The 12,998-nt window shown below is 26.0% G+C and overlaps 1 protein-coding gene across 1 annotated transcript in view; it reads left to right on the forward strand.

The window, feature by feature from the left end:
• LOC129968543 (synaptotagmin-15-like) overlaps window positions 1-12,998 on the forward strand; it is a 287,503-nt gene that overhangs the window by 256,534 nt on the left and 17,971 nt on the right. The window contains exons 4-5 of the mRNA XM_056082540.1: window positions 258-382; window positions 8,036-8,169. Coding sequence (XP_055938515.1) covers window positions 258-382; window positions 8,036-8,169 — 259 coding nt within the window. The remainder of the gene's footprint in view (window positions 1-257; window positions 383-8,035; window positions 8,170-12,998) is intronic.

Genomic DNA, 12,998 nt, shown 5'->3' on the forward strand with positions numbered 1-12,998 from the left:
CGCCGAAACAGGATGAAATAAATAATTAATACCAATTGTTTCGCTTCCTTCTTTAAAAATTATATATATATATCTTGTAAGCATGAAAGGTTTTTCGGAATTATTGAATAACCATAGATTATAAATGTTAAAATTATTCATTGTTTTAATAACAGTTTAATCATTTTTATTTCAAGCATCATCAAATTGGTACATTAAAAATTCTAAGCTATTTTATCATGCGTTTGCCTTTCATTTTGGGATTTTTTTTCTTCTAGAGATTCTGACGAAGAAGAGTCTCATAATCCTCCTTGTCTGCACGGACGTCTTTGGTTCTCATTGCTCTACAATTCGGAGGACAACCGACTTGAAGTGACGCTCATAAAGGCCAAGTATTTACCAGGCAAGTGATCGAAATGAGTGACGATTCATTGTACAGAAGAAATTGATGAAACATTGATACAAACTGCATGCAATTTTTCCTAATTTATTGTCACCAAATGCATTTGTTTTCCAATCATAGCCTGAATACATGACTTCAAATGGCAAATAGAATTCATTCAATTAAGATTAATTGTTCGAATAAAAAAAACTCTCTTTTCAATTTTTAGTCTAAACAAATCTCGATACTACATGTTTTAATTATCTTAACTATTTTATTAATAAATTACATTACAATTTCTATTATTAAATTAAAAGAAGTGCTTGTTTAGACGGAATGCTATCCTGTTAACATTTTAAATCTGATTGTCTAAAGAATGTTGTATTAAAAAATGTAAGGCATTTTCTCATAGTGTTTAAGAAATTGAAAGAAATATTATACGCTTTATATATAAATATTTAATAATATTAGAAGTTTTTATTTCCTTGAGCTCTTTAAAATCCATAACATTTTCAAATACTCGAAGCAAAACTAATCACTTTAATCGGACTGAAAGAAATAGAAATCCACCAACAGGAAAATTTGCAATTATAAACTATATTATATATTATATAAAATTGCAATTAAAACAATTATAAACAATGATTATAAACTAAAAATTTTGAAAGTAAATATTAGTATATTTGTCTATGAGCGAAAAATATAATGAATCAACAAAAATATAAAATAAAGAAAATTGCTGACCTCAGCTCAGTAACTTTGCTATTTATCTATGCTTAGGTTTATTCGCACGCCGATAAACCAGTCACTTTAAACATAAAAAAGTATGTCTCAGTTACCAGACACCGAAACGAAGTTGGAATTTTGTACCTGATAATGATGCAGATCAAAAGGGTGGTGATATTTTTAATTCCGCCTAACGTTAGAAAGGCGATAAAATATTTTATTATAAATTTCTATTAGCATTTTGAATATTAAATTATCAGTAACAAATTACTGTTATTATCATTACTAAATTATTATTAGCATTTTTAATTAACATATATGACTATTAAATTTTAGGAGTTTTTAGAATGTATTATTATTTATTATTAGTAATATCTATTTTATTATCATTGATTTATTACTTTGTCATGTTCAAATATGTATTTTTTTAATACAACGTCTCTCAAAATATGGGTTGCTTGGGCAGTAAGGTACAGACAGAACGACTTGGAATTGTATAGCAATGCTGAGTTAGAAATACTTACCGGGTACAGTAGATAGCGTTGCATATACACGGGATTCCCAAGAATTCCTTATGATACTATTTATTTCAGCGCTACATTGTAAGATTCGGGGATCATAACAATTTATTTCACAGCTGTCTACGTGAATATGATCATAAACAATGAAGACAGTATGCATGATTCAGAATTTAGATCCAATATACATAGTTCATGCATATAAAAAAAAAATCCTTTTCCATAGATATACCGATATTCAAAGGAATGAAGAAATCAATACTTTATTATTTCTAATTAAAAGATTTTTATTTTAGCTCATAACCCATGAAATACATACCTCAAATGTTTATTTAGCTTTTAGATGTCATTTTCAGAAAAAAATACGCTTTTTAAGAAAATTTATTACAGGATGTTCATTTTTTTTTTTGGTAATCAAAAACAGTTATTGAAGGAAAAAGAAATTATGTATTTTTACATACAAACACATACATAAACATTTTCGCATATAAAAGCTTTTTTCCTACATTTTATATTTTAATATATTATTAAGTTATGTGACTACGTTTGGAATGAATTTTTCAAAAACTTTCGAAAATAATTATATGTTTAAATATTTACACACAAAAAAATTGAAAACATCTATGAAAGCTAAAATATACCATATAAATCGCAATTTTTTAAAAAAATGGAAAAAATAGCGATTTTTTTTTGTCTAAAAAGAGGTATACAGGAAAAATCTTCTAGTTTCGACTTTTATGAAATGATTTGAACAAATTTTGCAGGTAGATTAAGAAATATATTATCTAGGCCATTTCTATCCATACATAGTATATTTCTATCATGGAATTATTATACGGAATTTGAACAAAAAAATATGCATTAAATTTTAGTTTATGATGTTTTTCGTAAAAAAATTATATCAAAGATTACATTTGAGAAAGCGTTATCTAAAGTTGCAAACTAGCATTAAAGCATATTTCAATGCAACTTTAAAAATCATTGTAACTTCCCAAAAAAATAGGTTTAGAAACAAAATTCTAACGGTTTTAGAAAAATCCGTTTCTAACTATTTTAGGATAAACCGTTTCTAACTGTTTTAGAATAAACAGTTTCTAACTGTTTTAGAATAAACAGTTTCTAACTGTTTTCGGATAAACCGTTTCTAACGGTTTTATAAGGAAACCTGTTTAAACATTAAGAATATTAAATAAAAATATCATAATTTTGCAAAAATCTTTTGACTTTTTATTGTAGTCACCTTCTATAAAAGTTTTTAAAGCCAATAAAAGAAAATGTTCGGCATAAAATTATAAATTATTCTTTGCTAAATATATATGATAAAAAATATATTTAAACAAAAACCTGAAACTTATGTTTTAGTGAATCAAAACGCAATAAGGCAAATTTCTGCATTTAACTATTTTATTTCCTCCACATTTGAATTTATTTCGAATAAAATCCTATTCTGTTTTCTTTCAATAGAATCTTATTGGGAAAAAATGCTGTACACTAATAGATTCATTCAATCCCGCATATTCATAAAAGAGCAAAAACATAAAATACTGAAACATAAACTTTACTGCCTTTTAAATAACGCAAATGTACTGAAAATTTTGAATTTATGATGTTACATTAAAGTTGCGGCTCACATCACACGCAAAGGGAAGGATATCGGATTAAAAAGACGGCTATTTTAGGAAGGAATTCAGGCTTCTACTTTTAGAAAGCATTTACTTTTGGAAAATCGTGGAGAAAATATGTTTAAAAATATCAAGATGCATTCTTCAAATATATGCGCGCATATATCACTATTTTTTTTCTCCCATTCGAGTAAAATTTAAATTCTTTGGAATACTTCGAGCATTTTTGATTCTATCCATGATATCCTACAATATTCATGGAAGCGAATTTTTTGGAGCATAAACAAAATATCGTGTCTAGCTGTAAAGGACTTGAATAGTTTTTTTTCTGTAGGATGGTTGTAAAACTATTTATATGACACAAGTTCAAAATCTTACACTTATGCTCTGGAACAATCATAATTTACAAATATAGATTCTAAGAAGTGAAGGACAATTAGCAAATCTGTTTGAATTACATGTTTCTAGAATAGTATAACATAATTTTATCAATTTTTCAATTAAATCAAAAAGTTGGATACTCAAACAATACAACACGTTTTGTATTTTGCTTTCTAGGGTAATGAATTACCTAAAATGTATCATGGGTCTCATATTTGGACTTATTGGGTCTAATATGTAAAAGAAATTCACAAAGTTTGCAACAAAATCCCATTTTTTTCCAGGCAATATTGCGTTATTTTGTTAACATTATTTTAGAACTACATATTTATACTTTGATTGAGTCCCTAATTTGACAAAGATATACAGTTATTGCATGAAGATCATATACTAAAATCCATCCAACAAACTCGTTTATTGTAAGTTATTGCATACGCTTGAAAATGCTTAAAGAGATATTCATATCTGTATTCTGGCATTAAAATCATGCTCAAAAGTCCATAAAGATCAGATTCTAAAACATTTATTTTACCTGTACACAGACAGATAATCAAACATTTGGTTCAGAAATTCGCAGAGATATTTTTTTTACAATTTTGGCTCGGCAACTTTAAAATTTAGTATTATTTGGCTAATAAAAATTGATATATGATTTTACTATTAAATATTAAATTTCACTGATATAGACTGAGATGGGCACACAATGGCCTGTTTAAAAGTTCTATCCTAAACTGCAGATGTTAAATTAATTGGATAATCAGTATATCCGGATTCAAATTATATTACGAGAAAATTTGAAGGCTTCTTTTAAAAGCTCTTTTTCAGTTTATTCATTCACTGATTCGCAATAAGGAATTTTTAAAACTATATTTCTTGAGATCTTATTGAGTTTAATAGTGAATTTTATTGGCTACCAATACTTTTCTACATTTCTTTGTTAGTTTTTTTCTAAAAAAATGTTAAATATCTCTATCTAGAAGCATTTATCTATTTATAAATATACTAATAAATCAATAAATGAAATTTTATTCATCAAGATTTGTTTATTTATGGTGTTTATATACAAATAAATGATATGACAGACACGCTTTTCATCATTGAGCTTTCTTCTTCTAATTTTGATGTAATTCTATAATTTTGGTGTAAAAATCTACACCATATGACATCCATCTAATGGTTTTTGAGACACATATTCCTAGAAGTCAGACATATATCATATAAAGATAATTCTTTGCTTGTGGAAATCTAAAATGTGAAACTCATCAAAATCACGAATTAGAAATAATTAAACTACTTTTTCTTGGTATACATTCTATAAAGAAATTAAAATGAAAAGAAAAGTTAAAAGTATTGTTAAATTCGTGAAACCAAAAACGATATCAAATCAGAAATTGAAGAACGTTTTCCTCTGTTACAAATACACACGATATTCAAATAAATGTTTAACAAAAACTTGAGGTTTTAATTCTTTCTTATAACTCATTTCCTATTCGCAAATTCGAAGTCTCAAATAAGCTCAAAAATTACAAGCAAAATCATATTTTTAATAACAAAATCTTCGAGCATTATTAATAAATGGAGTGTAATATACTCTTTAATATGTTCTCTTAAACTCGTCACTTATCATATTAATTATCTTTCTAAATTAATTTAACCAAAATTTTCTTTGGATTATTTTTTGTCATCGCTTTGATAAAATGCGACTGACTTTCTTATATTAGTAAAAGAACGTTTAATTTTTTACCAACACGCCGGTAATGATCTTTCTTCAACGTAATTTTTTTATTCTCTCGAGGGGACCAGAAGATTAAAGATTCGAATCTTTAATTAATTTTACGCTCCTGTAACAAGAGGCGCCTCATTCTTAGAAAAGACCTTTGATGTCTGAAGAATTAATAACATTCAAAAGAAAAAATATGATTATTAAAATACGCTGGATGTATTTGCTCATTAAAATCGTTTGGTCATGAAATAATCGTCAGACGGAGGATTTCATTCGAGTTGTTTTAAAATAATGAGGAAAGCTACAGGATGCAAACTTCAGGGAAGCTATATAAAAAATATTGGTTTTCGAATTTTATTCCAGCATTAGGAACAGGAAAATATTTTTCCGAAACCGAGTTAATTATATCTATTTTAGTATTTATTTCACCTGCTCAGATGTTTCTTTGCATAACACTTGTCTTTTGAAATTAATATTAAACTTTTAATGAACTACTTTCTAAAATAAATTCCAATTTAATAATTTCTATTTAATGAAGTTATTTTTACGAATTGTGTGAAATTAGAAAATAAAGCGCATCTTTGATTGGAGGAATAAAATCCAAAATCTGTTAATTTCGAATTCAAAGGAAATCAGAGTATTTCTTTGAATCAGTCCACCATTTTCTACAAAAATAAAACATTGTCATTTTTTTTATTTATATAACATTAATGTATTTAAATATTATAAATCAATAAAGAAGATAAATTTTTGATCAAACAAATGTTCATCGGTTTTTTTGTTGTTGTTGTTGTTTTGTAGAGCTACTGCTTATACAACATGTTTTTCATTAGATATATGGGAGTCGATCGATGAATTTTTCAAAATATAAAATTCAGTGTGCTTATAAATTATTCAGGACTATTTCTTTTTGTGATACGACCTTTTTCTATTTTGAAAATGTTTTTCATCTCATTATCCAAAGAGCTTCGTTTCATTGGGCTATAAATTTAATAAAGTAAAGGTTATTTTTACATTTTGGGTGTGTCAGTTATCAGATAAAAGTATAATGTGGATTAATTTGTCAAGTTAACTAGTTCTATTAATATTTGTCTCATTAAAGTCTTGAATAGAACAATTTACAATGCGTACCATCGAAGAATTTCTAGAACAATTTTTGAGACGGTTCGAAATTAACTATTTGAAAAAAAGGAAACAATTTTTAGAAAACTTGAAGGAATTTTTTTTAATTTTTATTTTGGATTATATCAATTATGTTTTTTGAAGTTTCTATTTATAAATGTTATCTTAATTAGCTTTCTTGCACATGTGTTATCGTCCCGTATTATATCATAATTTATGTTAAAAAAAAACATTTAACTTTCCTTTTACCCCTTAATCAAATTTGCTGATGATTTTGATATTTGATGATATCTGTTATTTATTGAAAGTTGAACAAGAAAGATTCTGCGAATTATCTTCGCAGTTTATGAAAGAGACTAAAAAATTATTTTATCGGAAGATAACCTGCGATTAAGAAGTAGACTGACCATAAAATATTTTTATTGTCTTTATAATATTATTGGACTTGACTCCATTGGGAAGGTTCATGTGCATAATAAACAAAACTGATGCAAAGCTGCTAAAATAACACGCCTTCATACCTATCATAATAAAATACCAAACATGCTTTTTTGAGGAAACTAATAATATTCAAGAAATTTAATTGAAATTAAACTAGGCTATTACCTTGAAAAGTCAATATCTTGAGAAATTAGGATTCTTTTTTTTTTCTTTTTCTTTTTTTAATTCTATATTCTTAATTTTTGAACAGATTTCTTACTAAAACCGTCATAATTTTATTTCAAAGTATATTCTTTGGTAAGATGCTATTTTCTGAAATATAGAACATGATAGTATTTTCTTATAACAAATCTCATAAATTAAAATCTAATGCATTTTTTATCAAATTTGGTTTAGTAATCTATCAATAGGTTTTGCAGCTCCTGAACTAGAGAATAAATAATCTATTCATTTAGAAACATTTATAGTTCTTTTAGAACTTCACAAAGTGAAAAAAGTGAAAATTACGTATAATTTACCAGTCGAACCCCAGTATTTAAAGAATGGATAGAAAACTACTTATTTTTCGTTCAGGAACTAGATAATATATGTCTTAAGCTTAATCAAATTGTTTGATAAACCTGAACAGTAGAAGTTTTTCTATGCCTCTTTTCTGGCAAAAAAGCCCTTTATTCCAATTTTTAGAATCACTTTTGCCACTTGCATGGTATATTTTGGTTTCATAAATATTTTATCAATCTTTTTTTATGCAAATATTCAAAAACTTTTTCAACCTTTTTTTGGAATCTTTAAAAAAAAAATAAAAAAAAAAAAACACCCATCCCGAACATAATCACACTTCTTAAACATTTCCAATATCCTCGGCGTACAGACTGCTCTCCAAGAGGGATGAATCAACTATAAAATTCATAATCATAGTATGATAGCCAAATCCTTTTCTGCTCTATTAATACAAAAAGTTGTACGATATTCCCACGATGTTTTTCGATGTTCTGAATACCGGCCAGTGTCGGAAAGATATCGTTGCAATGTTCGGTATTTTGTACTAATAGGGTGTAGTTGCCAGATTTTCATACTTCTTTCATTTCAGCAATACGTATCATTGACAAATATGATAGTTTCAACTTACATTTGGTTGCAGGTCGTGGATTGGTGAATGCTCCAAGAGATCCGTTCGTGAAAGTGTTTCTTCTGCCAGACGAAGAGAATTTTCACCAATCCAAGATAAGGAAGAGAACTCTCACACCCAAGTTTAATGAGACATTCGAATTTAAAGTAAGTATTCTTTTGCATTTATTTCATAAACTCTATTCTTTACAATGAAAAAAAAATATTATTTAAGAAAAAGTTACGATAGAATGTAAAATTAAAATTGTATGTTTAAATATTAATAAATATTACTAAAAAATAAAGATTTCAATTAGCGTAGATGATATATTGAGAAAAAAGTTTGGCGGCTTGTTTATCGCGATTTGAAAATAACAGCTCAAGATGTGAGAAAATGTGCTGTTATTAATATGAAAATGAATAGTCTTCTTATAATACATTTAGTTAATTACTTGTAAAATAATATAGAAAAGCAATGGAGATAATTAAGTTTATCAAGGCCTTTGGTTAACTAACAATATCAAATCAATACACAATATATCTGTATCTATTAACTATTTTTAACTCATTGCAATTTTGTTCTTACTGCTTTGGGGATCTTCCTTGTAGTCAGGAAGTGTCACATATCGTGTGATATGTGCCACACGATAGCTTAAGCAACAATACTGTATCGTGTGTCACATATCACATGATAACCTATTGTTGTTTACTTGAGTATTAAGTTATCGCTTACAGTACGCTTAAGTTATTTTTCCTCGCCGAAATTGGAGATATACAGTTGTATTAGTTGGCGTAGAGAAAAGTACTGCAAATGTTGGCAGTACCAGCATTGTCTGAAATTAGATTTTTACTGCAACATTTTTTCACGAGATAAAATTTGGAAGTATATTAATCTAAAAATAAATAATAATAAAAATCCAAACGCTATATTAGATATTTTTTAAATAATTAATGAAAATATAGAAACATTTTAATCTGATGATAAAAAAAGAAATATCTGAAAACTATTTTAAATGAATATTTAAATTAGTGTTTTGAGAGTTTTTACTTCCACACATTTAAAATTCTAAAAGTAGATATATTAAAAATTTCTGAAACCCCAATGTCCTTCTTTATTATTCCTAAAGTTTCTGTAAAGTCCTGAAACAAAGGATCCAATTTAAAATAAAACTTGAAAAATTTAAAAGTACACCTTTTTTTTTTCAAAAATATCAAATTCTGTTCTATTACCATATATTTTTATTCACTTGAAATTAAATATAGATAATTTGAAAGAATACAACTTTATAGAATTTCGGCAAGTACATTCACTATGAAAAATGCAAAATAAATTTATAGATAGATAAAATATCATTAATTCATTGCCTTTATCTTTCAAAAATTCAAGAAAAGGCAATGAAAAATTATTTTAATCACCAAAATATGCGAGCAGAATTTTTATGATATATTTACATTTAAGAAATCCTAGAGTTGCCCCGGTCCTCAAAGAAAAGGAAAGAGAACGGGGATTTGTCAGTATGTGAATATGATAATTCAAGAAATGTTCTAACAAGCAGAATGAAATTCCGAGAAATAGCTTTACGCAAAATTTTTGATTTGTATTAAAATTTATAGAAAGAAATATTGTCTATCTGTCGATTATTTTATATCTTCGTATTAGCGAATAAATAGTCAGATGAATAGCAACAGAAAAGTTATTAACTCTTTCCCTTGAAACGAAATAGAACAGATTCCAATTCTTTGTTGTTTTTTTAACTTATAATAAATACAATTATTTTTATACTTATTTGTTTATTCGTTTTAATTTTAATATTTCTGAATGTTTTTAAAATTCTGTTTTAACTATCTAAACATTATCGAACAGCCATAATGAACGTAGCAAAATTAGTGAAAGACGTTTGCTTTAAGATATGTGATAACTTTCGTGATTAATGTTTAAAAAAATCTTATGAAATATGTGTATTTTTTTTTAATTTGTACATTAAAATTATTGAATAAATACTTGTAACAAAAACTATTCAAGTTATATGTAAAAAAGGTCTTAAAAATTGAGTTTTTTTTTTCTTTTCTAAAAAAAGGGAGATATAAAGCAAATGTTTTATAGTTTAGACGTTTATTAAATGATTGGTTTAAAATCTACAAGTTATTTCAAAATCATATTATCTAGTTCTCTAACTATGAAATAAATATACATTAATCTGCTTAATAAAAACAAGACATTTTCGGTTATTTTCCCCTTATGAAGCATTAAAGCGATCATAATTTTTTTAATGAACAAATTGTTTATTCTGTAATTAAAACACTGTAAAACAATTAAGAGAAATTATTACATCAAATTTGAAAATAAGATGTGCACTATCCATTATTTTATGGAATATTTTCCGTAAAATGATTTTACAAAAATGTATAATTAAAAAATATTATAAAAACTTAGATTATGTTAATATAAAAATAAATATGAAGAATAAAACATTGAAACAAAATACAAAAGATTTTATAAAGAAAATTGTGCAGAAATGTAGAATGTTAATTTAAAAAATATTCGATGTTTCGGTGAAATACTGACTTTTCAATGTAATCTTAAATTTAAATCTTAATCAATATTATAGTAAATTAAGTAATTTCTCATTAAAAATTTTATTACTAAAATAATGTGTATCAACTTTGAAATATAATAATAATTTTTATAATAAAGTTTTAAACTATTGAAAACCAATTAAAAACATAATCAAACAGCTATGGTTATGTATTAAATGTCTGTTATCTACAGCATTTCCACCATAAGACACAATGCACTAAAGTAAATAATGAACTGAAATCTAGTACTTAAAAAAAATGTCAGAAAATGCAATTTTCCATCTATATCCCCCCCCCCCTTTAATTGAATACATTTTGTATTAAAACCAATTTCATTGACGTCATGCAACCAAATATTCTCAATTTAAGCGGCTAGTGAAGAAATGAAATATAATACATTGAAAATATCAGATGAAATGTGATTTCTACTGGCACAATTAATAATTCGATTAACTTGAAAGAAAACTCCTGGAAACTGAAAGCGTAAATTTAAAATACAGAAATTAGATTTCGAAATGTTGTTTGAATTTGTCTACTTCCTTTTGTAATTTCAGAGCTTATTTTTCTTTTTAGAAAATACAAAACTGTTGATTCGATTTCAAATTTTAGTTATGATTAAATTTAAAGAAGAGAACAATAACTAGGATATGAGCTAAGATACTCAGTTAAAGTATTAAAAAAGAGTTAATTTATAAAATATGAATTATCGTTTGGTTCCTTTGATATGTGTTTCCTCAGGAATAATCATATTCATATTTTACTGCAGTAATTAAGTTAAAATAAACAAAATCGCTACTTATTCTGTCCTATTACATTGAGTTTCAGATGATTAATGAAATAAATATTAAATGCTTATTTTCTAAAGAAACTTTGCAATCATTGCAGAAATCTAATCTTTCAAATTTAGTATGCTATCTGTATTTTTAAGTAACGGACATCTCTTTTGTATACTTCAGTATTTTGCTATTTTAATCAATAACATTGTTCTTTATTTTCTGTTAACATAATTTCGAATTTTTAAATGTTTAGCTTTCTTTTACATTTCTGAACAATTATATCAATACAGATCTAAATCTTTCATTATAATCTAAGAAATAATTAATAAATATCCGAAAGCCTTTATTCTCTAAATGACAATCGGTGCAATCGCTGAAATTCTTAGGTATTTTGACACTTAAAATATACTTTTAGAAAATTAAAATTAATCAAAAATTTATTAATGCGGATAGTTTAATAATGTGGATTAAATAAATATCCACAGATTGAATCGAATTAAAATTTTAAGTTAAGCCTATGTTAAAACTACATTTTAATTCGTCGTTACAAAATTTTGTTTTATATTTTTAATTTTCATTTGCTTTAAAAAATACAAGAGAATTTTCATGTATTTCATACTACATCATTTAACAATATATAATTGGAAAAAATGTTTAGTAAAAATATTAAAAACATTTTAATAAAAGAACTATTTTCATTAACCTTTCTGTGAAAAAAAATTATTTTTTCTCAACCTTATTATTTTCCGATTGAGTTGCGGTATGTAAAACTTCAAATTGGGCAAGAATAACATCGTAGGATTCTTTTATTTGAATAAAAGAATCAGACATGTCCGCTCGAAAAAACTTTTTTCCCCCTACTTTAGATCCTAAAAAATTCCATTTCAAAAACTGCTCAGCCTAATTTACATTTTAATTATGAAAAAATGATGTATGAATACTTTGTTCGTTTCTGTTTTTTTCCCTTGATTTCTAAGAGTCACGAAAAATGAAATAGTTCTCGAAACTATTTTTCTTTTTATTCTATGTTTTCCTCATCTGTGTGGTAAATTGAATAAAAACGGAGATGTTCACTGGAACGAACATCTCATTCTTTTCTATCTTGTGGGTGGAAAACGCATTGTGAGATGTTTTTCTTCGCATATTTGAACTGAAAGATTTTATTGCAAAACAGTTTATTCTGATTATTTGTTTGAAAATGTTGAAAAGTCGAAATATTTTTTTGAGAATTTTTAGATTTTAGTGAAGTATTCAACTGTTTGAAATAGCATTTAAAAACAACTGTGGCGTGATATGACCTCTGTATACCTATTATTTTTTTTAATTAGGATCAAATCTTGCAAGATGACATTTGAGTTTCTTTAATAAGTGAATTTATTCATTTAAATTATAGTTATGATAATGATAGTAGTTAAAGCATAATATAAGCATATTTTGCAATGCAATTAGCTCAAGACGGCCATGAACTGTGTGGTATTGTTATATAAAATCCGTTTTGCAATTGTAAGTTGAGAAGTCCCATAGGGTCTTTATCGTTCATTAAATAACAGACGACAGAATGCAATTACACATTTATTGTACAATATGCACTTCAAAATGTAAAGACCCTCGATTCATTCACATTATTTGATTTATCCTTTCTCA

This window comes from Argiope bruennichi, chromosome 1, assembly GCF_947563725.1.
Source record: "Argiope bruennichi chromosome 1, qqArgBrue1.1, whole genome shotgun sequence".
Taxonomy (NCBI): Eukaryota; Metazoa; Arthropoda; class Arachnida; order Araneae; family Araneidae; genus Argiope; species Argiope bruennichi.